The following is a 27,994-nucleotide window of genomic DNA, read 5'->3' as shown; positions in this document are numbered from 1 at the left end:
TGACTTACAAGTTTATATGAAACTATCTACAGTTTCAAGATTTGAATTAAATGGATACATTACTAAGATAAAATTTTTCACTACCAGAAATAAGGATATTGGTCATAAAGATAGTAACAAAGTATACTTGGAACTATTTCATATAAATTTAATAAAGCTTTTACTAAAGACTAATATTATGAAGAATCAGTTGTTCACCCTGATGTAGTAATTTTGCCTGATCGTACATACAGTATTTGGTTTTGCCTCGATTATAATTTAAGTACATTTTTAATATACACCAGTTTCTTTCTGTTCACTGCATTTTTCTGTCTTGCTGCATTTGCCTTGATAGAATACTGCCTTTAAAAAAATCTTTTTAATGTGTGTGTTGTTCCAACTCGTGGCATTCCACATCAGAGCACATTTCTATTTTTATGTTAATTCATTTAAAGCTCTTTTATTTGAAATGGAAATGACTCCCTGTAAGAGATTAAACTGTGAAAAAGAACTTGATTTTGGAGACTGCCAGAGCTAGCCAGCCATATGGCTCTTTACAAGTTACTTCTGGAAAGCATCGTTCATTAACTGCAAAATAGGTATCATTGTACTTATGAGGATTAAATTATAGATTTTTAATGCTCATAGTGTCAAGTGTAAATGCTAATTGAAAAGTCAGTCTTAAATTTGTATAGATAGAGCTCACTTTTACCAAAAAACAACTTACTTTTTTCAGTGTCTTCATTTAGGGTGATAAATTTATAATACAGAATTTATATAATATAGTAAGTACTAAAATTCCCATTAAGATTACAGGCATATTTATTTTTGCAAAATAGCATAGCCTTAGAGGATAAGGATTAGTTTACAATCTCTAGGAAAAAAATAGTCATGAAAGATAACAGAGGCTATCTTTAGGCCTAGGTTTCCAGGACTTTGTTGAAGTGTTTAAGAACTGCTAGTTTTGGTATTTTCCATGACTTTAATATTTGATTCACAAAGCACATAACATGTGGATTATAACTGGCTAATCTGTATAGTATTAACATATTTTAAATTTATCACTTTTCATTACTATCATTGAGCATCTAGACTGTTTCAGTTTTTGAGCAAGAATTATACTTATCCTGTCACTTAGTCTAAAATGTAGATATCCCTTAAGGATTCAAATTTTAAATGACAAAACAAAAGGGGTGCCTGGGTGGCTCAGTGGTTAAGCATCCGACTTCAGCTCAGGTCATGATCCCCTGGTTTGTGGGTTCGAGCCCGGCATCGGGCTCTGTGCTGACATCTCAGAGCCTGGAGCCTGCTTTGTATTCTGTGTCTCTCTCTCTCTCTCTCTCCCTCTCCCTCTCTCTCTCCCTCTCCCTCTCCCTCTCCCTCTCTCCCTCTCCCTCTCTCTCTCTCTCTCTCTCCCTCTCTCTCTCTCTCCCTCTCTCTCTCTCTCTCTGCCCCTCTCCTTCTCACACTCTGTCTCTCTCTCACTCTCTCTCGCTCTCTCAAAAGTAAACGTTAAAAAAAATTTTTTTTAAGACAAAACCAAAAAATTGTTCTGCAAGTAAGTTTTTTGTTCATTTCTCAGTAAATAAAAATCCCTATCCTAGCAAATTCCATCCTGTTGCCACAGGGATGGAGAGCTTCCAGCATCCATTCACATTACTTGTGGGCAGAGATAGATATCTGAATATATACTTAAGGAAGATGCATGTAAATGTGTTTTTAGTCTTTTCGTGTGTGTGTGTGTGTGTGTGTGTGTGTGTGTGTGTGTGTGTGCACGCACGCACGTCTAAGCATGAGCATGCATTTGAGCATACTTTCCCTATATACTCTGCTCAAATTCTATTATAGTTTTATATCTGGAACATGTAGAATGTATAGAAAATATAGACCTTTCATTTTTGTATGTAGAGACCTTGATTTTTAGCACTACTTATAGGACTAACAGAAAAACAGAATTTAGCTTTTTGTTACATGTCCTTGAAGAAGTTAGATTTGATAATCCAATCACCAGTCACTGACTGAAGAATTGCTAATAGGTGTCTTGTACTTTATTAGTTATTGGGCATATAAAATATGAATCATAAGGCTAGTGATCTGACAAAACCAAAAGATGCTTGTTTTTTGTTTTATACTTTTTTTTAGTTTAAAACAAGTAAATATAGTTATAAGTCTAGAAATTCTGAATTTGAATTAATCAAGGTTGCATTTCTTTGGGCCCTCTTTTTTTGTTTTGTTTTGTTTTGTTTTAATCTTAGGATATATTGCTTTTTTGAGTCTTGGAGTTGGTCTTTTTATTTGGTGGGGGGGGATATGCTCTTAAAATGCAAAAGTATTAGTTGGTTAGCATCGTATGTTTAGTTTTTGGTTGAGGTACTTTTGTTTAAACTGTTTAGCTTGGTGTGTGTGTGTGTGTGTGTGTGTGTGTGTGTGTGTGTGTGTGTCTTTACTAAAGGGTTTGTTAAAACAGGTAGTAGTATAGTTCACTTAAAGTGTTATAATAGAAAAGTGAGAATATAGAAGCTACAATAGAAAGTATTTGAAATCTTAAGTAAAAATTATTTTTAAAAAAGAATACCAGGAATAAAGTGTAGCCAATTGGGATTGTCAGGTTTACTGATTCATCATGTTTATTTGTAACACTGTATTCTTTTATTTGAATCATCATTTGCTTTTAGCAATGACCTTGATTCTCATTCAGGTTTGTTCTAATGAATAAAAAAAATTATGGTTGAAAGTATGCTTTTGAATAATAATCTAAAGTGTCCATTGTAAATATTTTATAAAATAACCTATTAAAAATTAAGGAAGAATCCATCCTTTTCCACAGAATTATTTTTTATTACATGTAAAAAGAAAGAGGACAATTTAACTTATTGATTGACTTTCCTTAGTTCTTTCTAAAATTACCCTGGTTCCCTAACGTTGAAGATGACTTGGCTCTTTGTTTTTAAGATTAATATTTATTCTACTGATAGTCCAAATTATCCTAAGGTTATATTCATCTAGTTGAATAAACTACATCATTCTAACAAGCCAGAAGAAAGAAAAGGCAAATAATACTGGAATGTACTTGCGTAGAATCATTTCATTTTGCAGCCTTGATCAGCCCAGGCTTTTTTCTGCATTTGAATACTAGATTTTGCTGGCCTAGCATAGAAACTATAAATAGAATCTTCAGTGCATCAGAACAGTGATGTCACAGAGGCCTTGGAAATCTCTTCTCTCACCTGTAACTAAAGCACAACTCCTGTTTCTACTGTTCTCATTCAATTACAGTAGCAGGATGTAAAAGGGACATAAATGAGATGATTTATTGCTGTGGGTGGTGTTTAAAATCTGAATGTTTTAAATTTGATGGAGCAATGAAGAATGGAGCAAGCTGTGGAGCTGCTCCGGCTAATCAAGGGTAGAAAGATATAACAGTGGTTTGTATTGGTTGGTGTGGCATAGTGTGCAGTGATTTTGTTGATGGGATGTATCTTGATTAGAGGGGTTCTTTTGATTTAGATTCATATCTTTAAAAGTACCTGAGTTAATTTTTTTATAAAGAATTTAATGACTGACCACCTATCCCAAGTTTAAAGTACTGTGTTCATATAACTATATTATAATCAGCTGCATTATGAAAAATATTCTTTGTTTTCTTCCAGTGTGAAAAATTCAAATTATTGTCTCCCATCATATACTGCTTATAAGAACTATGATTATTCAGAACCTGGCAGAAACAATGAACAGCCAGGCCTCTGCGGCCTAAGTAACTTGGGAAATACGTGTTTCATGAACTCAGCTATTCAGGTAGGTCCTTTCCAAAGTGAAACTCATGTGTTTCATGGAAATCAGCAATAAAAGAAGAGTAAACTTTTACATATCAAAACATAAGTATTATATATGTTTTGAAAGTTTCTGTTTTCGTGGAAGATTTAAGCATGTATATTTGAGTCACTCATTCTAGTGCTAGTATCATTATCATGTTCCTCAATTAGGTGGCATATGACTGATTACCACATGGTGGAAGATTAACTATCACTTCATGCAAAAATATAATTTCAAACAGAAAACCTAGACTCTTAAAAAAAAAGAAAGAAAAACACCACATGAGATCTCTCCTTTACATATTCAGTAGAAATTTCATGCGTTTTTTGGACATCTGTGGGAATGTTAGAGAATGAATCTTTTATGGTCACCAGTCCTCTAACTCTAAATAAATTTATTTTTAAATCTTTTTTTTTTAAACTTAATATGAAATTAAGATTTTTTTTAATGAGAAAATTCTGTGAACCTCCTTTTGCATACATATTTTAACAAATCACTTTCCCTTAAAGATCTTTTAATTTTGGGGATATAATTGATCACTGCCCCTTTTTTCCCTTTGTCTCTCCATGGAACTCCCCTTTTCTTCCTGCTCTGTCTATATCCTCTTCCAACTTGTTAAATATTTATGTCTTTGATCGACTTTGAAGTAATGACAATAATCTGTATATTTTTTAATATCTCACTGTTTATAAAATTAGAGCTGGTTGTTTCATTCCCCTTTGATAAAATTCTGTATTTCAAAAAGCCCAAAATAATGGTATACTATTTTTGATATTTCAATTTTAACCTTTTTTTTTTTTTTTTCTTTTGGTCCTTTGTTTTGGGGTGTTTTTTGTTTTTGTTTTGCAAATTCTGAAATTTTATTTTTAAATATGAATTTTTTGTTCTCTATTCATATTTTAATAGTAAATCTCCTATGCCCACGTGTCATCCTACAAAGATATAGATTACATATAGAGTATGGATTAATTAAGGACATTATTACAATTCTTTTTCACTAAGAATAGTATACGACTCTTAACCACCCAAATTTCTAAATAAATCCTTTTGTACTTTGGCATTAATCAATTTGTCTCCTAAATTAACCATTGCCTTTGCAGCATTCTTGGAAAATTAGAACTTAATTGTCATAATTCTCTAGATCAGGAATTGGAAATCTTTTAGAAATGCATAGAGGACATAAATATGCTTAATTTCTGATTTCTTGGTTTAGAGTTGAGCCACTCAGGAAATAGCCTTTCTGTTCAAGCATATACTGTGTAAGATTAATAAATTCTTCCTAAACCCTCTTTGATGAGTAATATTACTTATACTTTAATGTGAATTTTTTTATTCAAAATTATTTTTCTGGGATCCTAGCACTAAATAAGCAATTTTTTAAAACATTTACCTTTATTTTTCTGGGAGAGGAGAATGGGAACATCATCTGAGAACAAGTCAAAACATATTATTATCCTGACAGCTATTTAGATAAAGTGTGTGGGTGCTGAGCTTACAGAGACAGGAACAGGCCAGACAGGTTCTCATTTTATTTGGGTATCTGTTGGACTACTCTACCTGACCTCTGAACATCATCTTTAATACCATCTCTGGAAAATGTTTTATATAAATGGTGGTTTCATCAGTACCAGAAAACCCTGTTCTTGTGTCACCAGGTCATAATTTTTGTATAACTCCTATCCTTGCACTGCCAAAATTATTTTGGTTCTAGACACTTGATGAAAACTTGAGAAATTTTTTTTGTTTTCTTTTTAATCTAGTGTAGAAAACCAATCCTGATGCTTTCTCATAAGGATTAAGAAAATAATTTTAACACTATAGGCACTAAAAAATTTGAGTCTCTCAGAAGAGAACGAGTTCATGTTCATGCTAATCATTCAGAGAAAGCTCTGGCTTTCATTCAAACTGAGTTCCTTTGAAGGGATTATTACATTCTAATTACCTCTGCCTTTGATATAGTCTTTAGTGTTTTGTTTCCAGATGGTTATAATTTCTCAAAAATGAGTATTAAAATTAAATCTTCTAATCACTTATGTTGAGCTGAATTTGGCATTTGTTGAACTTTCTTGTATATGTTTAAGGTATCAGAAACTTCTATTAGTTTTTGCCTCACTTTAAAGCAGTGTTATTACAATAAGTTGGTAGGTCTATTGCTGACCGTCTCTTAATGTTATATCGCCTTCACATGTTTCATTTCAGTTGAAATTAGATTCATGAGGGTGAGGTTTGTTAGGGTGATAGTTTGTTACTTTCTTGTACTAGTCATAAAATAAGAAAAACTTTTGATGAAAACTTAAGGGATTTAAAATTTTTAAGCAGTGGATATTATTTCATGTCTGTGTCTTGGCTGGAAATTGTATTTTCTCTAAAATAAAAATCTCTACATCAGTTTGGGTAAGAGAAAAAGATGAGTTTTTATTTTTGCTACTTTTGACTTTTAATCTAAATCCACAGTTAGAAAAGCTAGTACTAGTTTCATTTTCTTAAAGCTTTTGTGATTTTTGAATGGTTAGATGTCCACTCTCAACCTGAAAACTCACCATTAAAGGGAATACAAAATGTTGGTAGCCTTTATCCCTATTTCATGAACATGTATGTAAGTTGTTAGGTCTACAGATGAAAGGGGTAAAAGATAACTAATAGAGTAGATTTTTTAAAATATTTTTTTTAGATACTATTTCCTCAATTATCCTTATTTTCCAGTTTTCTTGTAATACCTGTGAAGTTGAAGACGGTAAAACATAACTAATAGAGTAGATTTTTTAAAATATTTTTTTTAGATACTATTTCCTCAATTATCCTTATTTTCCAGTTTTCTTGTAATACCTGTGAAGTTGAAGACAATTCATGAGCTTCAGAAATATTCCAATATTTCTCCTGATAATTTGAATTTCAATGTAACTTCTTATATTTACCAATCCTAAAAAATGCATAGACATTTTAGTATCTCAGGCAGTATAATTACTGATATATTTTAAAAAATGTGAGTGGAAAGCGTACCTTTTTTTTTTTTTCTATGTGAGAATGGATTATGCTTATTAAGCTATCAGTAGCCTTGAGGTAATGAAATCTTTTGGCTTCTTATGATTAAAAACTAAGTGGCACCAATCTTATTACGAATTTAATATTATTAGTGTTATTTAATTATATTGGTATTCAAGATTTTGTCTGATGTAATGGTATGAATATTAAATTTTTTTGATAGTAGTACTGCCATATAGTTCTAATTTCTTAAGTTAATATTTATTGAATATCAAACATGTGAGATACTTTTGGACATAAATCCTGACCTCATGAAGATTATAGTCTAGATAATTTGATTTTCACACTTTCTGTATTTCATTATGAAAATCTTTTTTTTTTTAATTATTACTATGAAAAGTTTAATTCTATCCTCTTTTTAAACAGATGCAGTGAAGTTGTTTTGGGTAAAGGATGTGGAGTCCCATCTGCTTTCTCTTACTTTCTTTTCTTAATGGCCCCAGAAGCATTTTCATGGGATTCTAAGACTCTAAAGAACAGTCTAAAAACTATATTATAGCAAGAAAAAAAGAAAAGAACACATTAAAAACTAATAATATAGATTAGGAGCACAGACTATAGAGTTTCACTGTCTGGATTGAAAATAGGTCTCTCCTATTTATTAGCTGTGTTGCCCTGTTTACATTATTTCCACAACTCATTTTTCTCATGGGGAAAATAATAGTACCTGTATCTTAGGAATTTCATGAGGATTAAATGAGTTGAATATAAAGCTCTTAGAATAGTGACTGGCACATCATAAATGAGTAGGCATTAGGTTAATATTTTATCTTCTTTTTTTTTTCTTTCAATTCAGGGAGCTAAGCTGAGTGACTCTGGAAAAAAGTCTACCTTCAATAACCCCTGTATTTATTCCCCTTTCCTACAAGTCTTATTCCACTTGGGTTGAACCTAGTGAATGAAGAAAGAATTAATTATATTTTTAAATTATTTTTCACTCAGTATTATTGTAATAATGGTATTTATCATCTGCTCCATTTCTGAACTGTGTTTAACTCTCCCTACACAAACTGATAGGCAAGGAATATAATAATGAAGAACTCTTTGTGCATATTTAGTCTTCAGAGAGCTCAAAATTCTTGAGATCAGGTTATCCCTGGCCTCAGCCTCCTCAGTAGTTATGATTGTAGGCATATACCACCATGTCCCAGTGGTACAAATAAGTTAGCAAAATAGTTTTCTAATGTCCTAAATCTTTGAGAGAATGTTTAGTTATAAAAGTTTGCATTATTGGAGGTAATTTTAATTAGCATCAGCTGAGTAGATTCAGGAGCACTCCAACCCTTGTCTTTTTCATTGTCAAGGCCTAGGAGGCTCATGATTGGCTTCCTGGAAGAAGCACCTCTTCAGATGGATTTGAAGCAGGGAAGTGATATGGTCTTTTCCACTGGAAGGCAGCATGGCGTAAGATGGTTGTTTTCAAACTCTTTACTTGGAAGTAATAGGGCTCCTTACTGTAGGAAGTCATTGAAAAAAAAATAATCGAGGGTCTGTTCTGTCATATAGTGTAAAATCAGTTGTGATTCCAAGCATTTTTAAAGTCAACTTTTTTATCATCATTATTATTATTATTATCTGTTGGATTAGGAAAAAATCTATTCAATAAATTCAGAAGAATGTTAAATAGAAAGCTTAAAGTTTATTTTTCAAATAAACAGAATGAGTAATACACAGAAATAACATTTTTTTAAGAAACTAAAATCCTATAATACCGTGAAACACTGGAAAAGATATTACTGGAGGTATTATTTTTGTGTTGTAGTACTTTATAGCTTTGCATATGATGAAGTATAATGCTGTTCTTCTCTCATCCTGAGACATTCTTTTTGCATTAATTGGAACACCAATTCTTAGAAGCCTGGTTTAACATGAAGCTAATTTTGTTTAGCCAAATTTATAGTTAAATAAATGAAATGGTTTTCATCAAAAAAAGAATCATTTAACCCCTGAGACATAAGAATTTAAAAAAAAAACAGTTGAGGGGCGCCTGGGTGGCTCAGTCGGTTGGGCGGCCGACTTCGGCTCAGGTCATGATCTCGCGGTCTGTGAGTTCGAGCCTCGCGTCGGGCTCTGTGCTGACAGCTCAGAGCCTAGAGCCTGTTTCAGATTCTGTGTCTCCCTCTCGCTGACCCTCCCCTGTTCATGCTCTGTCTCTCTCTGTCTCAAAAATAAATAAAACGTTAAAAAAATTTTTTTTTTTAAAAACAGTTGAGGATCTTGAGGAAATGACTTCTTCTAATAAACAGAATATAGCTAAAAATTCAAATATTTCTTCATAGGGCAGATTTTTAAAAAATGATAAATGGCATACAATATTATGTTAGTTTCATGTGTACTACATAATGATTTGATATTTGTATATGTTACAAAATAATCGTCTGTCACCATGCAAAGTTATTACAAAATTATTAACTGTATTCGCTATGCTGTACTTGACGTATCTAATACAGGAAATTAAAATCAGTTATTTGTGTTCCTCCCATATTATGTGCCAAAAATTACATGGCACTATCATCAAAAATATGTTGAATCATCTATCAAATGGCAGCTCACTTGGGTCTTCTTTCCATTTTGATGTAAAATGGAAATGACCTTACTTATATTAGAACCATTCACTTTCTCAACACAGATACCAATGTTTTTACTTTTCTCTTTGTTTGAGCTAGGGTAAGAGAGAAGTCACCCCTTCTTTCAGAAAGAGAAAGGAGGATGCACCCGGGTGGCTCAGTCAGTTAAGTGTCTGACTCTTGATTTCAGTTTGGGTCATGATGTCACGGTTCGTGAGTTTGAGTTCCCGCTGTTAGCACAGAGCCTGCTTGGAATTCTCTCACTCAGCCCCTCCCCTGTTTGCACGTTCTCTCTCTCAGAATAAATAAACTTAAAAAATAAATAAACTTGGAAAAAAAAAAAGAGAAGGGGGTGGAAAAGGAAAACCTGATTTGTCAGGCATTTTATTTGGGGGAAGAATATATATAGCATAGTTCTGTAAGAATATAGTTTTCATGACTGGGGGAGAAATGGTATCTTTAAAAGAATGACTTGAACCTGTGTAACTTGGCTCATAGTGATTTTTTTGTCATGAAAACATGCCTTCTTAAAATTTAAAAAAATTTTTTTTTAGTTTTTAATTTACATCCGAGTTAGCTAGCAATAATGATTGCAGGAGTAGTTTCCTTAAGAAAAGATGCCTTTCTTAAAATCAGATACTGAAGCAATCAAACTTATTTGTCTGCTCTTCACATTTTCTGAATGAAAATACAAATTTCTCTAGGATTAATGCTTCAACTTCTGAATTAATATAGACTTAAATGTTTTATCTGCCCCTAATTCTATAATAGGAAATGACATTAAGTATAGATTGTGGAGAAATAGAGGGATGATTTCAAGGAGTTGTAAATAATTACACCTGATTCTAATACAGAATTGTTTCTACATTATTCTGGCTATAAAAAGATCAACACCAATTTACATATACTCACTAGGAAGGATTACTTACAGTGATCACACCTTGTAGCAGTGGTTAATACAGTCAGACTAAAATATCTTGTATTGATTTTTTTTTTTTTTTAATTTTTAAGTAATCTCTATACCCAACATGGGGCTCAAGCTCACAATCCCAGTTTCAAGGTCCACATGCTCCATGGAGTGAGCCAGCCAGGTGCCCTTCTTGTAATGATTTTAATAATTGTTGTAAGGATATTTATTTGTAGGGGCACCTGGGTGGCTCAGTCAGTTAAGCATCCAATTCTTGATTTTGGCTCAGGTGATGGTCTCAGTTTGTGAAATCGAGCCCCTGTTCCAGGCTATGTCCTGACAGCACAGAGCCTACTTGGGAGTCTCTGTCTCATCTCTCTGATCCTAATCCGCTCATGCTCGTGCTCTCTTTCTCTCGAAATAAACTAAGAAAAAAAAAAAAAAAAAAAAGGTATTTATGGGGTGCCTGGGTGGCTCAGTTGAGCGTCTAACTCTTGATTTTGGCTCAGGTCATGATCTCTCAGTTCATGAGTTTGAGACCCACGTCAGGCTTCATGCTGACAGCACGGAGCCTGCTTGAGATTCTCTCTGTCTTTCTCTCTCTGCCCCTCCTGCTCGCTCACTCACTCTCTCAAAAATAAACATTTTTTTAAAAAGGATGTTTATTTGTAATCAAAGGAAAATGTAAGAAATGTCAATCTATAATTTATAACAATAACTACAACTTTCCTCCCTTCTAAAAATAAAAACCAAAAAAAAAAAAACAAAGTGGAAGTGGTTCCAGATTTACTTCTATCACCTAAAAATCAAACAGTTGATTTTCTTGATGGCAGAATGTTTTCTAAGATCTATTTCCTCCTTTATTAAATATACACTAATATTCAACACTTTATAGTTGGAAGATTCTAAAATGTGTCAGGCTTATAGTCTAAATTCTAAATTGCTATTATGGAATAGTGTCACTAGAAAATATAGGATATTGGACTGATAGAGCCTTAAGAAAAGGAAAGGCACACTAGATCCCCTCTAAATCCCTCTTAAGGGCTTGTTTTGTTATCTTTTGTCTATTTGTTTTAATGTATACATATAAACTGGTCAACTGAAGCTGTGCTATATTTATTACTAAAACCTCCCTAATCTTCTGGACTCTTTTTCTTTTTAATGTCCTTTATCTTAAAATCACCTTTCTGTTTTAGTTTTTGCGTAGAAATAGTTTGTGAGTATGCTTATTGCTCATGAACCACTTCATTAGTCACTTTACAAATAATTGCTTAGTTACATATTCCTTTAGTAGTGTATACATATATGGAAACCAGTTGCTAAGTAATATCAATAAATTCTTAACAGTGATTTGTAAACTATGCTATATGGGGCAGGGAGAGGGTCAGTGAGTTGGTTACTGAAAACCATTACTTAATAATAATATTTGAAATAAATTATTCATTTCCCTAAACTCATATTAAAAATTAACAGCCCAGTAAAGAACCTGCAGCCTCTGAAAACAGTACCCTTCTTTGCAGAGTGCAGGTTTTTATATCATTGTCACTTTCTTAATTTCCTCTTCACAGAGGTCTGACAGGGCATAAGGTATCCTTATTTCACTGATGAAAAAATTGAGGCAAGGAAAGTTTAAGTGATTTTGTCTAGAACAAGTTAATAAGTGAGTTAAAACTCAGTTGTTATTCCAAACATTCTGAGATAATGTATCTGTCAAAATTATACTAATCAACTTGTAAGAAATGCATAAAAATACTTAATTGTGGTCAGGTATACATAACATAAAATTTACTATTTTAATCATTTTAATGTACAGTTCAGTGGCCTTAAGTATACATATTGTACAGCCATTAAAAATGTTTTTTATCTAGGCCAAGTATATGGTCCCCTTAATACAAGATGGTCCCCCAAAAGTAGTGTTACTTTTGTACAGATCAAAATAGTTTTGTAGGAGATTATATACACATTTACTCATTTGATAGAGTGTTCAGCACATTTTAAAAACTCCTTTTGGAATTGCTTTCCTTTTTCTTAATATCATTGATATTTCTCTTCTTTGATGATGAAGTTGATTTTCAAAAACCTGAAGTTTTTCAGAACATTATCTTCAGAATATTGTAGGTGATCAAGCTGGGTAATTCTTTTTAATCAAATATACTTATGAATTCATCCATTCATTTACTCAGCACATATTTATTGAGGGCCTACTAAGTTCCTTTCGTAGGGACTAATTGTAACATTGTGAACAAAACTGTATTTGTTTCCATGGAGCATAGTCTAGTAGAGAAGATAAACATTAAATAAATCATGAATTCTGATAAGCAGCATGAAGAAGAAAAATGGGGTGCTCTGAGAAAATAACAAGAACTTGGAGAATACCTGCTTGATCTGGGTGTCATACTGTCCATAAGTAACATTTGAGTTATGACCAAAGAACTCATGAATTAGGTGTGAATTAGGTGAGAGTTGAAGTTAGATGGAGAGCAGTAACGTGTGCAAAGCCTCTAGGACAGGCAAGTTTGAGGAGCCAAAAGATGAGTAGTAACCTGTGGAATAATATTTGAACGGGAGTGGTATAAAATGAGTCTGAAGAAGTAGGCAAAGCCAGATCATGTAGGGGGAATTTGGATTTTAATGTATTATGAAAGCATTAAAGATTCTTAGGCTACCGTAATTTCATCTGATTTATTGCAGTTATCTCCTAGCTGATTTATCTGCTTACATTCTTCATCCCCATGACCTTTTCTCAAAAGAGCAGCCAAAGCTATCCTGTTCAAACCTAAGGCATTTCCATTACTCCTTGTCTGTAATACTAAATGCTTTCGTATTTCACTCAACCAAGGTGAAGTTTTTAAAACAGATACAAGGCGCTGTATGATATTGGCTGCATGCTATCTTATTTCCTTCCACTTTCTTCCATGTTCCCTTTTCTCCATCCTTATTAGCCCTAGTCTTGTGATGCCAAGAATGTTCATGCCTCAGGATCTCTGAACTTAGAATTTCCTAGCCCTGGAATTTCTTCCTCCAGATACTTATATCCTTGTTCTCTCTCTTCCTTAGGTCTCTTATTATCAGTCAGAACCTTCACACTCACTTTATATGCAGTAGTAACCACCCTCTCCACATTCCATACATCAGCCATGACCACCTCATATGCTCTCTACATATTTGGGTTTTTTGTCTGTCTGCCTTTGCCTACTTCACACACACACACACACACACACACACACACACTCCATGAGCTCAGGGCCTTTGTTTTAGTCACTGCTATAGCCCCAAATATCTGTCTACCTCCTCCTACCTCTCTCTCACATACATCCTCCATGAACACAGGAGTCACTGCTGTACTTCTGTTACCTAGAACAATGTTTGATATGTAGAAGGAACTCGAGTTAATGAAAAGTGAAGAAAGTCACGTTTGTCTCTAGGTACTGGCTTGTGCATCATAATTATAGCCATTTAACGAAATTGGAGTGATGGGAGGAGGGGCACAGTAGCAGGAGCAAATTTCGGGTAGGGAGAAGAATATGAGTTAATTTTTTTAGGCATATTCAGTTTGTGACAACCATGAAACATCCCAAGTTAGATACATTATAGGCAGATAGATATTCTAACAAGGAATACAGACCAGAGGCTTAGGTTAGCAATGGAAATATGGCTGCTTATAGATGATATTTAATATCAGGTATAGTTGCATCTAAATGAGGGCATCTATGAAAAAGAGGTCCCAAGACTAAGCTTTAAAATGTAACATTTGAGTGGAGTAAAAACACTGCTGTTGCCAACAGGAGAAAAGAAGATTGTTTATAAGTAGTTTCTAGATTTTGTGTTGACTTTCATTATCCTAAAAATATGAGACCAGGTTATTTGCTAAGAATGAAAGAGTAAGATTGCTTGGCAGTATTGAAATCTCATTTCAGTCTGGAGATCAATTTAGAACGGTGTGGGTTTATTCACTTGAAATTTTCTCTAGCAGTATTTAGCTACATGGTGCATACAGTAGATGACTGGGTTCATATAGTAGGTAACTGGGTTTATCTAGGGTTGGAGAGAGAAAGGGCAAAGGAATTAAGAGCAGCTAAACTAGTTGTCTTGTTTTTATCGGGGTAATTTATTTAGCTAATCCAACAAACATCCACTGAGTCTCTGGGTACCAAACAGTATTCTAGCCATTAGTAATAGAATTGAAAAAGACTGCCTGTGCTCTTAGAAGTTCTTGGTGTTGTGAATGAAATAGACGTATAAATAAATAAGACACAGTATGGGATATGATAGAAAGCATGATCAGCCAAATGTTACAGAAGCAAAGAAAAATGAGCCCCTGGGAAATAAGTGAGGCTTCACCAAGGAGGTGACTTTTGAGTCAGGCCTTGATTTTATTTGATAAAGTACACTATTCATAATGACTTCCCTTTTATTCATCTGGTCATAAAAATAACACTGAATTACCAAAGGTACAAATACAACATTACAGCTCATGCTTGTTCCCATAATTTTCTACCACAAAAATCCCTACATTAGAAATCTATTTTACCATACCAGGGGGTGCCTGAGTGACTCATTCAGTTAGCGTCTGACTTGAGCTTGGGTTAGGATCTCACAGTTCATGGGTTTGAGCCCCATGTTGGCCTCTGTGCTGACAGCTCAGAGCCTGGGGCCTGCTTCAGATTCTGTATCTCCCTCCCCCCCCTCCCCCCCCCCCCCGCTCTGCGCCTCCCCTTCTCGCACTGTCTCAAAAATAAACATTAAAAAAATGAAAACAAATCTGTGTTACCATACAAAAAAGCTCATTGAGTATACACACATGAAACACATATTGGCACCCACTGTATGCTAGATATTAATGCTTTTTCATATGTGTGCCAGCTCTAACGAAAAGTACCTAAAATATTTTGAGCAATGACAGTATCAAGAAAACATACAGCCTTCTAAAGTGATTACATCAAAGATGATGTTCATTTGAACTTGAAGGGTTTACCAGAAAATCACTGCTTTATAACCATGTCGTGTATAATTAAAAATTGAAAGTCTGTCTCTGGCTTTCATTTAGAGAGATGTTGCTTTGAAAATAAACTGAATCACTGACACACATGCACTAATCTATATACACACGTATGTTCATTATGTATATATGAATGTAAATATATATCTATTTATATATGTAAATATAAATATATATATATAGTTGTTGTTACAGATTTGGTATGTAATTAAAGTATTATGAATGATTCTTCGGTAATTGCCCAGGACCTAATTATTATATACTTTGACAAGAAAAAGTTTTCAATAACTTTTTAAAAGAAATTATAAATTTTTAACCAAAATGTTACTAATTGTTTATAAGGAAATTCTTAATAGTAAGCTAGAACATTTTAAGATTCCTCTTATTCTCATTGTACCATACCTGAAGTGTCTGTGTCATCATGATTATACCACCATCTTCCTGGGACCTTTGCTATCTTCCCTGAGACTTGTTCCATTAATCATCATATCTTTGTTATGTACCTTTTACCTCACATTTTCACTGTGTTCCTTTCAGCATATATATATCGTCAAGTCTTTTTTCTTCTTCTTCTAAGTGAGGAGTGAAGAGGACTCTTAACCTTGAAAACTGAAAATAATGGTTTGTACTTTCTTCCTACTTTCTCATCTTCCATTCAGTAGTCCTCTGCAGCATAGCATAGTAGTTACAAGCATAGGTTTTGGAACCTGACTGCTTGGATTCAAAACCTAGTTCTGCCACTTGGTTGTGTGAAATAAGAAACTTTTTAGTTTCTTCATCTGTTAAATGAAGATAAATTGTTTAACAAGTGCTTGGTACCTGGTAAACAATATGCAGTTATCAACTATTGTTATGTCATCACTGTGACCATCATACCACCCCCAAAAAATTGCTTTTGATAAAGTCATTCTTGACCTTCTGTTTGCAGGGTTGTTTGTAGCCTCTTTACCTTTGAGATGTCACTCTTTACCTTTGAGATGTTGACATCCACTTTAACTGACAAATCTCAAATCTGTCTCTACTATAATTCTCCCTCCTGAGTTTCCTTCCAGTATATAACAATTAGATGGACATTTCTGCCTAGATAATATTACACTTAAACTAACCTTGGCTACTAAGACCAAACACTCTCCCAAGAAACCTGATCCTTTTATCTCATACTCCCCTAGTTGCAACTGTCCACCCACTAACCCAAGTCAAAAACTTGAGACTCTCCCCAGATCCTGTTCATTTCACTACCTCTTAGCATCACTTCCATCCATCTTCTCTTCTACTGTCAGTACAATATTTGAGTACTTGAGCATCTTTTATGTGACCTGTTGAAATATATCTCTAACTCCTATCTTTATTCCTTCATTTATCCTCTTCCTCTCCATTTAGTGCATTGCTTCCAGAGTCGTCGTTTTAAAATGCAAATATAATTATTTACCTCTTTGCTTAAAACTTGCTTCTCATCACCTAAAGGATAAAACCCAAATGGGGCTTTTCCTACCTCTTAAGCCAAAACTAAAGGTTCTTGGAATTTGTTATGTATCAAACTTGTTTGTGTATACTCCTTCCTTTTCCCTCGTTGCCTTTCCCACATCTCTATCTCTCCTCCCTTTTCTCTCTTTCTTCTGGATAAATACCTATTACACAGTGAGAGTCATGAAAGTAGAGACTGTCTTTGGTTTTCTTTTATATCCCCAATGTTTAGCATAATGCCAGATAATGATTAGAACAGTATTTCTCAGAGTCTGTCTATGGATGAGACAGTATGGTTGACAAATAAGCATAGAAATTAAGTATAAGTGATCTAAAACTTTTCTAGCAACTTAGTCAGGGTATTTTATATCTATTAAATCTCATAATAGAAGATGAGGCTTTGTTTTTTTGTATGTCATTTTTTATTTCATTTTTCTAGTGGTTCATTTTTACTGTACTTTATAAAAGTCTCAGTCTATGATGATTTGGAAATTGTTAAGAAATTAGTTCTTTCACATAAACAGAGAAATACTGCATTAGAAAATTTACCAGAAATGTTTAGAACTTCACCTGGACCAGATTAATGATCTTTCTGGAGCTGTCTAACTCCAAAAGAGCACATTAATTTTAAAAAGAATAATAGCACATTTTATATATATTTACTTCTTGCAACCGAGTAAGTCAGAAACCCAGCTATATATAAAGTTCAAGAAATAATACAGTGTTAGGTTCCACCGGTGTAACCAGTCTGATGGCACTTGCGTCGGGCTGCTATGTTAACCCCAGCCTGGCAGACCCCAGTCCCACGCAACTAGTTCCGTGAATGCACAGTGAATGATAGGAAAAAATCCTTTTGGAACATTATTTTTATATTACTAGAAACTCTTCAAATAATAATCTTCTGTTCCTAATAAATATCTGTTGAGTGATTATTTAGATAAATTTAAAGTTCTTTTGGATTATGAAAATAATCAGAAACCCTTCATAGTTCATGCTATTACATGGTCCTTAAACTTCTTTTTCAACTCAGCTGAAGTATTTATTGTCAGTTTGGGGTCTAGTGTAATGAAATAATGAAGAGAAGTACATGACTTGGTGATTTTCCTTAAAGAATGTAAAAATTCAGTTAAACTTTGTGAAAAATTTCTGCTATCCTTTCATGTATGCCTTCACAGGGAAACTAAAAGATCAGTGAATCAGAAATTTGTGATACTTATTTTTTCAAAAATGTTTCTATACTGAATATTATGTGCAAGGCACTGAACCACACACAAAATTATGAAGAACCATTGCTTTTTCTAAAGTCCTTCATCTTGCTTGCCTAAAATAGTGGCATTCATTTCATTGTGAGCCAGTTTTGAATTATTAACAGTGTAGAGCAGATAATAATACTAAATATTACAATTGAATTCATATGCTTTAGTTCTTTAAAATAAATACAATTTATACTAAAGTTTATTAATATTATTAGAACCATTTGATTTTAGCTTGCTTCCTATAAATAATATTAAACATAAAATCACTCATTAAATAGCCTCTTACCAAAAAAAAATTTTTTTCTAGACAATTGATGCTATAGCTGAGTAGTTTGAAAACCTCACTAAAATACATCTGCCTGAAACTTGCAGTATTGTTGTTGGTATAATCATCTCAGAAGCTTTCAAATTTACTTATATTAAAAATAGATCTTCCGTCTAGTTTCTGCTGATAGCTTTTAGTATGAAAATTAATGTCTTTACATAATCATGGCTTTTTTAACATTGAAATCTCTAGTTATAAGCTTTACTTACTGCCAGTAACAGGGTAGACCTTTTCACAAACTTAGAATTCTCCTTCCTCAATTTTATAGATTAGAGAAAAAAATAACACTATTTCTTTGTTAGCCCACAAAATGTTCCCCATTAGTTCTCCTATTTCCCAGAGCTTTCATAATAATTCTTTATTGAATTTAAGTATTGTATGAAGAAGAAATTTCATAGAATTTGAAAGAAAGGGTGACAGCAGGAACTTAAATTTAATTTATGTCTTAAGCATAGTGACCAGGTTAATAACATACATTACATTGTTAGAACATTATCTTTGTCCAATTCAAAAATGCAGCCTTTGAAACTATTTTATGTAAAGTTCCAATATTTTAAGTTGAGTGTATGTCAGTTCTCTCTTCTCTGACTAGTTGGGAGAGGGAAAAACAGAAGTTTTGGTTTTTTGGGGTTTTTTTAAATAAATAAATTTATTCCCACTTATATTTTACTTACCTGAATTTATTTTTTAAAGAAAGCTTGGAGGGAGATTGGAAATGAAAAGCAAAATAGAATGATTGTATATGCTTTCCCAAAATATGTGGAGAAGCTTCAGAATTGATCTCTCAAATGTAACGAGATTGGCCTTTCCTAAGGGAAAAAGTAACGAAGAATAAAATATCAGGTGTCTTAAAAATACTTCATTTTTAAAATTTACTTGATGAAGGGGCAGGCTTATATTTATACTTCTTCATTGTAAAAATCTACATCATACTTTCCTTTCTCATCCACTGTTTCATTACAGAACTAGAGCCAATGTCCCAGTATTTACAGAAATGCTTCAGAATTCAGACCTTTTTAGAATGTCTATACTGTTGTCATGACAAAGTGAAAAACGATAGCATGGCAAATCTGGAAATTCTTTATCCATCTAATATTAAAATCCAGGAAAAAAATATTGGATTATTCTAAGGTCACTTCAGGTGTAATTTTTTAAATTATAAGAAAAGAATATGGTTTCCTCATTTTAGATTGGGTTTTTATTTTTAGTATTGGTTAGTTTGAAGGTATAGCTACTTTTTTTTTAAAGGGTGTGAGTGGCATTACATTTTGATCAGTTACAGAATGAGTTACACAACTCAGAGCTTTAGGTAATCAAAAATTAAGTTTGTTTTCTTTCCTGTTCTAGTTACCGGTTTACTAAAATAGTGAGCATACATGATCACTTGAAAATTGGGCTTCTGGAGCACCTGAACAGAAAGGGAGTGGTTCATATTCAGCATTACAAAAGACAACTTTCTCTTTTTGAAGGGGATTACTTTGGCTATTTTCCAGGTACTGGGGAAATTCCAGATTCGTTACAAGTTATTGGGATGGCTATTAATTATTCATTTCCTAAAATATGTTGATTACAGACTTGAGATTTGGTTATATAGTAGAACTTTATTTCACTTCATCAATTAAAAAATGATATAGAAATTTATAGTGAAATACAAAATTGAGACTCTTATGAGTCATTAATTTTTTCCAGAGAACTCTAGAAACATCAGTCTTATTGATCAGAACATATTTAACGGAAGAACTTTTTGAAAATAATGTAAGAGCAATAGGATTTGTGCATGTGTGTATAAGGAAAACTTATGTACAGAGCATTGTAGCCTTTCCAGCTAATTAAATAATGAAAGAAAATCATAACCTCACATAATATTCCAATTTTAGATGTATGGAAATTTGTAACCAGAGAGTTTTTCATAGAGAATTATTACTTTATAAAATAGTTGAATGGTATATGCATTCTTTTTAAAAATAGTTCTTCATGGTGGCAGTGGTTAAAGTTCTATATACATTGAACCATATGGCAAAATGTCCACTGGTTGAGACATTCGATTATTTAGAAGAACTCTCTTCAGAATTTTTATACCTCATTCTAGGTTGAAGATTTAGTGAGGAGTCTTGATAAAAATATATTTCCAAATACTCTTCCTTCACATGTCTTTGACTTACATGGATTTATCCTGATAGCTTGGGGCATTCACAGTAGCTGTTTTTCTTCATAAGAAAAGCCTGCCTAGGCATTACTGGGACTTTTGTTTTTGAACTTACAGAACTTTTAGATACGTTATAGTTATATACCAGGGTGTAATTCAGTTCTCTTTAGTCTAGTGTTTTCCCACTGTTCTCAGTTTCTGTAAGGACAGCTTCCAGTCTTTCTGTCATACAAGTTTTCATTCATTCAACACACCTTTATTAAGGTATGTGTCAGGCATTGTGCTGTAGACCCTGAGGTACAAAGGTGAAATAGACATGGAGGCTGCTTTCAAAATAAGCACAGTGTAAGTGAGTTCAAGGTATAGAGTTTGCTCAGAAGAAGTAATATTAGTTCTTCCTTGAGGTGCTGAGCAAGATAAAATGTTGTAAGAGATACTGACATGAGTGTTAAAGAATAGGAATTTCTTACAGGGGAAGAACATTCTAAGAAAGGGAGGAAGAAGTACATGGCTAAGGTTCAATCTTAATACATTAAACTAAGGAGTAATATGTCTTAAGACTCCTAATTCAAATTCACATTCAAGAATACTCTTATTACTTGGGGTTTCTATTTTAAATGCATATGTAAGCACAGGTAGAGAACCACAGAGCCACTTTCAGGAACAGATACTTAGTAGTCATGTCTGCTCACAAAATGACTGGCTTGCACATACCCAGGCATTCTCATTCCTCATGGATAAACCAATTTTTCATACTAACTTATGTCCTGACCTTCCAGTTAACCAACTGGTTGTTTTATCACAAAGACTAATTTAAATTAATGAATACCAAAACTCTTTAACATCTACTAAATGTGAAATTTAGTTTTTTAACTAAAGCAATTTTGCTTGTTCATTACTGTAAGTTTTTACTTACTCCTTTTTACATTAAGAATTGAGACTACTGGTACAGAATCCTTCTCTTCATTCTGTTTATTGCTTTATTTTTAACATAGTGTTTGATAAAATTCTACCAATTGTAAAAACCACTGTAGGCACCATTTGATATAAGTAAAATGTGGCTTAAGATCTGTGTTTTATTATGAGTCACATCACTTCATACTTGAACTTCAGTTTTTTTGGTGGTGAGTTGTAAGAGGTAGCTCTCCTTGAAATACTGAAGTGTTGGTATCTGTCAATGTCAGGTAGTTGAAATCTGAATTAACAAAGGTGAAGCTCAAAATGGCATATGACTGGTAGAACATCACAAAACTCATAAGTAGCCATAAAATAACATACTAATACTATTTATGTAATCCCTTTTGTTTTTACAATAGATTTATATCTGTATTCCAGGTTTTGCTAGGAGAAACCGTTTATGTTAGGAAAGGATGAGTTCTGTTCTGCAGTTCAAGAATCATTGAGAGTGAGAAATATATCCACATAGGTGCATAAAACGTGTGATTTCAGGTCCATATTATGTCACTCAATAAAGTATCTTACATGTTAAAAGGAGAAATTCCCTTTGTCTGTATATGTCTTAAGAAAGGAATTATTTTGGGACAGTCCCAATCAGATGGAAAAGTGATACTTGTTATAGCAGAGGAATCTTTGAGAGAGATGCTTCAGAACTATGGTTATTGTTGTTTTTATTATTGAACTAACCAAAATCTTTATTCTTTAAAACACTGTATTTAGTGGCAACTAGTCCAAATGTCCAGTTTTCTTGTATTTGTCAAAGATGTTCATTCTTCTAAGATAGCCCCATGTTAAAAGATAGAATGAATTGTATAAATTATAACTCAAACTGCAGTATGACCAATATTAAGAAACTACCTTCTTACTTCTGCCACGGTGATGGCATTGAATACTGACAACACTTGAGGCATGGAAATACTTTAGTTGTTTGACCTGTATTCTAATTATACCTTGAAATTTATACCAAAAATTAAAAGAGAACTTTTAGTATTTTAGGTGGTCTTTATACTACTCCAAGAATATAATGATTCCCAGAATAATAATTTCAAGGTGAGGGAGAAAAGTATTGTATTTTACAATATGAGAAAGAAAAGTCTGACATCAGTTTCAGTTTTTAAACTACTATGATATGTGCATTAGTAGAACACTTAAACTGTCTATTGAATTTCTGTATTTATATATGTTTGTATAAATTTTTAGAAAAATGTAGCTTGTGAGTTTCTTAACACAGTATGTTCTGGTGTACATCTGAAACTAATGTAACATTGTGTGTCAACTATACTTAAATTTTTTAAAAATTATGTTTAACAAATAGAATGCTTTTTTTTAATTTAAACATAAGGGTTACCTCAAAATATATTGGTTATGATATCTTGATAAGTAATACAAGCACTTATTAAAACTGTGTTTTGTTTTTAGTTTGTTAATGTTCAATTATAGTCATCTTCAAAATGGCTTGTGTCACTTTGAAAATAATCATTGGTCTCTGTATCAACGACTTTAAAAAAAAATCCAAGCAGAGACCCACTACAAAGTAGATAGTGAATTGAATGAAAGTTAAAAGGATGGGAAAGTTTTTTGGTGTTTGCTTGTTTGTATGTTTCAGTTTATTTATTTTACATAATCTCTACTGTGGGGCTCAGGCTCACAACCCTGAGATCAAGAGTCACACAAAAGCATGGGCAAGTTTTTAATAGGTGCTGTCCTTCTTTTGGTTTATATAATTTAAACCAAGTGATTTAAACCATTAAATCAGGTAGAAGTGCTTGATGAAGTTTTTGAGATTATCCATTACCAGCTAATATATTTTTGCCTCCCTAAGTAATAATTCATTCAAGAAAAATTTGCTCTGTGCCAAACATTGAAGGAAAAGATTTAAAAAGCCAAAAGGATAAAAACATTTGTATATATAGGCAAAAACATGTTTTGTTAAACGTGTGTTTATTGTACACATACTGAGTGCTGGAGATATACATATAATTGATATTATGGTTCCTGCTCTCATGAAGGTCACAGTCCATTTGGCAAGACAGATAAACTAAAATTAAAGTTACAGTATATTAGGAGATAAGTGGTGTAGTACAAGTGAGCATTATGCAATATGGAAACATACCAAAGGAAACATTAGAAGGAAATCTAGGAATACTTCCCAGACAGGATACCTGAATCTTGATGGTTTAGTAGAAGTTAATAGAACAAAGAAGGTATATTTCACATAGATGGGATGGATTGATGTTGCAAATTTAAGAGTGAGAGAATACATGGAGGTCAATGAACCTCAAGTAATTAAGTGAGGCTAGGATAGAGTCACATAAAGGTATTAGCAAGATAAGAGGCCACATAGGTGGGCAAAAGACAGACTCTTCTCAAAAATTGAGATTTCAATCTGAAATTGCCATTATTTTTAGCATGAAAGTGATATACATTTTAGAAAAATCACTCCGGATGCTACTGGAAAGCTACAGATTTTAAATTATATTTGGAAGTTCTTTGCAAGATAAGGATACATAGAATTAAGTGAAAACAAAGTTCAAAAATTATTCACATCTGTACAACTTGGTTCTTAGTTTGGTAAAACCATAAATTAGGTTCTTTGTATAATTGTGTTACATTAGTAGAATATCATATTCTTAGTATAACCCTGAACTGATCAAATACAAGGATTTGAAAGCTGATAATTGTTGGAAATGCTGTCTGACTTCCCCTTTGCCTCATTGACTATGTAGTGTTCATCCTGTTTGTATTAAATCAGATGATACTACTAAGTGGTGGCATTTAGTGTAGCCATGGTGTATTCTGGGTTGCCTGACCCTACCTCTAGTGCTGGGTTTATAGTTAAAAGAACATATAATGCAAAAGGAAAAGAGAATGAATCTCAAAAGCTGTGTAAGATTTTGAGAGGTTGACATGTAAAAGGAGTTCAGAAGTTGGAAAGTATCCTTTCCTGAATCGCCTCCTACACTATAATCTACCTTTATCTTCCTCTTGCTCACATAAAATTTGATATCTGCTGAAAATGGCTTGTAAATGACACTAAGGTCTATATAGTCCACTCTAAACATTTTTATTTGCTTTCATTGCCTAAGAATTAATTATATAATACAAATTCCATGATATTATAAACAATTTCCCTTTTGCCTTATTATAGGTACTAGACTACCAATTTGAGCAGTATTATTTTTATTACATTGAAAATACCAAAATAGATGTTATGGTTACTTAAGTAAACCTAAATTAATTCATAATTGAAACCACAAAACAACATCATAATTTATTTCAAAAAATCAAATATGCTTAATTTTGAAGTTTTAGTCAAACAGTACATGGTATATAGACATAGTTTATGGCATGCCAGTTATTGGCATGAACCCAGCAGGTTGAACTTTTCATAGCTACCAAGACTGTTTAATCCCAGACTATTAACCTAAATGAGTGGTAAGCAAGCTGTGAAAAACTTTGACTCCCAAGACAAATGTCTTCCTGCAGTAAAAATAAAGAAAAGTATATGTCAGTCATTACATATTCTATTTAATGACTCTAGACATCTAATTCATAAAGTAATATTGGATTCTTAATAAAGAATAATAACACTGGGTTCAAATTATATGGTATTATCAACTTAAAATTATTCTATCTTGAGATAAAGTGTTACGGAAAAACTGTACTTCTGTCATCTATTTTATTTTAACTCCTAAATTATTTCATTCTGAATAGAAAGGAGATGGAGAATTAACTAATTCATAGTTTTAATCTTGCCAAAAAGGAAAATTGAATTGTCATGATACTGAAGAACTGGAGGAAGTAAGAACACACTTAGCCAGAGTTCACATAACTAAAGTTGTTTCCTCAGGCTCAGCGAATCTGTACTGTCCCTTCTAAAATTGGTTGACCAAATGGAAAATGTAAAGGCTGCTCTTTCATAAGGAATTGACAATGGAAGCAATAAATACCTCTTTAAAGTTAATTTCTTGCTTGCACTCTATCTCAGTTTTTACCTACTCAGGCTAATTTGCAGGTGCCTGGGATGAGTAGACAAACCATAATTTCTACCAATCAAGTAAAAGAAGGAAAGAAAACTCTGAGCTTCTCTCCCAGTTAACAGGTAGTTTGCTGTGGTTAAAATTAATGCAGATTTTACAGCAACAAATAATAGCATTTTCATTTATTATAAGTAATTGATTTGAAATTTGGGAAATGAATAGTTGAGTGCATCATTTGAGTGTTCATTTGACCAGTTATTTATTAGTTCATGAGGCCATCATTTAAATTTTTCTCTATATATTATGGCAAGTCCGTTTGTTTCTCTCTTCATTTTACATGTTTAACCTGTGATTACTTTTACTTGAAAATGTGTTTTATTCTTTGCAGTGTTTGAGCAACACTCCTCCACTTACTGAATATTTCCTCAATGATAAGTATCAAGAAGAACTCAATTTTGACAATCCCTTAGGAATGAGAGGTGAAATAGCTAAATCTTATGCTGAATTGATCAAACAAATGTGGTCTGGAAAATTTAGCTATGTCACGCCAAGAGCCTTTAAGGTTAGTATGGTTAATACATTTTCGTTAGGGCTATATGACCCCCAGAACAAAAATGTGTTCTTTGGGGGGAGCAGTGAAAAATCATAGCTGTTACATTGGCTTATGGCCCTCCATAGGGACCTAGCACAAATAGAAAGATACACAGTATATCAGTGCTGTTCAATTTTCTGGGTGGGAGGTGGGGTGGACGATTACTTTAAAATGTCTAAAAAATCTCTGGGAGATGGGGAGGGAAATATTGAAATAAAGATTGGAAAACACTGTTATGGTACAAAATGACAAGAAAGAGACAGCAGAGCATAGGCAGGTTGCTTTATAATAAATACATATATGAGAAACCTACATAAATTTATTTATACAAATGTAAAGGCTAAATTTGGGCATGTCATTGAAGTCTAAGCACTCAGGTTATTTTGAGAGTCCTTGTAAATTTGAAAAATTATTAAAATGAAACTAGTCTATATAACCAGCGCTAAATATGAATTACTTTCAATATAATCCTTACACTTTTAAGTTCATTCTTTTTTGTGAAGTGGTTTCTTAGAACCAATAAAACTTTAATTTGTCATTCAAATAAGAATGAAATTTAGTTTTATATAGTTAAAAGAGTTTTCCTATTTATTTACAGGTGAGATCTATGGGAAATTTTAAACTTAAAAGAGAATAAGAAGCTCTCAGCTTTCAGCCATTTTTTAATATACACAAATGACGCTCATATATAGGACATCTGCTAAGCAATATTTTATTAACTGTATACTATTCCTAAAACATAAAAACAACAAATCAAAATACTCCTGTATTTATCTTAACTTTCTAAGCTTTGAACAAGCTAGTTTAGACAAACTATTTCTCAATCCTTACCCAGGATTCTGGTTAGTTTCATTTTGCCAGCTATTCTCTTTTAAAATTATGTGTAAACAGGCTCTTGATATCTGACTTTTCCTTTCACATTTCTTTTCAGTCTTATAAAAAAATAGTACTGCAAAGACTAGGAAAATTATATATGAACACAAACATTCCTTTTACCTCTGGAATTTACCCTCTTTTTTATACACAGAAAGTAAAGGAAAGGGTTGTAATTTTTTCTAGTGACCCAGAAATATTATTGAATTTTAATAAGTTTGAGTATTTCCAAATCCTTTGTACAAAACTCTACCATATTTTCTCCTTGTTATTTCCTCAGGTCAACATTTCTACATTAGAGATTAGTTATAATTTTAAAAATGTTTTTAGATATGTAATTATCTGTATGTACTTATGTGTCTGTAGTTACCATATCTGCAAATGACTGCCAAAGTGCCACAAGTTGTTTTGAGGGTTACAAATAGATTGTAACAGAGTCAGTGAATTCACAAATATAAAATCCATAAATAATGAGAATCATATTTGTTTTAATCAATTTTGTCCCCGTAACTGATTTTGTATTTTTGCTTTTCTTGCAGACGCAAGTAGGACGTTTTGCACCTCAGTTCTCTGGATACCAGCAGCAGGACTGTCAAGAGCTATTAGCTTTCCTATTAGATGGACTGCATGAGGATTTGAATCGAATTAGGAAAAAACCATATATACAGTTAAAAGATGCTGATGGAAGGCCAGATAAGGTAAATTTAATAATATCATTGTCACCATTGTTACAATAATGTGATATTTCTGTGTAATATGTGTCTGTTTTTCTTACAGATAGTTGCTGAAGAAGCCTGGGAAAACCATTTAAAAAGAAATGATTCTATCATAGTAGATATATTTCACGGCCTTTTTAAATCAACTTTAGTTTGTCCTGAATGTGCTAAGATTTCAGTAACATTTGATCCTTTTTGTTACTTGACACTTCCATTGCCCATGAAAAAAGAACGTACTTTGGAAGTTTATTTGGTTAGAATGGATCCACTTACCAAACCTATGCAGGTAGGTCATGATTGTTTTCTTTGCCTTTGTTGCTTTTATTAAAACTTAGTGTCGAGGGGCGCCTATGTGGCTCGGTTGGTCTAGTGTCTGAC

General features: G+C 32.9%; 1 protein-coding gene across 7 annotated transcripts in view; it reads left to right on the top strand.

Moving 5' to 3' along the window:
• The window catches only part of USP15 (ubiquitin specific peptidase 15), a 117,208-nt gene that overhangs the window by 71,379 nt on the left and 17,835 nt on the right, over nt 1-27,994 (top strand). For 2 of the 7 annotated variants that reach the window (XM_019454966.2, XM_019454965.2), the window contains 4 exons: nt 3,630-3,774; nt 25,824-25,997; nt 27,440-27,598; nt 27,678-27,902. In XM_019454966.2, coding sequence (XP_019310511.1) covers nt 3,630-3,774; nt 25,824-25,997; nt 27,440-27,598; nt 27,678-27,902 — 703 coding nt within the window. Of the gene's footprint in view, nt 1-2,954; nt 3,405-3,629; nt 3,775-8,138; nt 8,239-19,699; nt 19,846-25,470; nt 25,558-25,823; nt 25,998-27,439; nt 27,599-27,677; nt 27,903-27,994 lie in introns of those variants that run through there. The other 5 variants (XM_053895839.1, XM_053895840.1, XR_008419725.1 and 2 more) reach the window with 5 other exon arrangements.

Source organism: Panthera pardus, unplaced genomic scaffold (assembly GCF_024362965.1).
Source record: "Panthera pardus isolate Hobbes unplaced genomic scaffold, ASM2436296v1 HiC_scaffold_6, whole genome shotgun sequence".
Classification (NCBI taxonomy): Eukaryota; Metazoa; Chordata; class Mammalia; order Carnivora; family Felidae; genus Panthera; species Panthera pardus.
The sequence above is the reverse complement of the archived record's forward strand: the minus strand, read 5'-3'. Positions and strand labels throughout refer to the sequence as shown.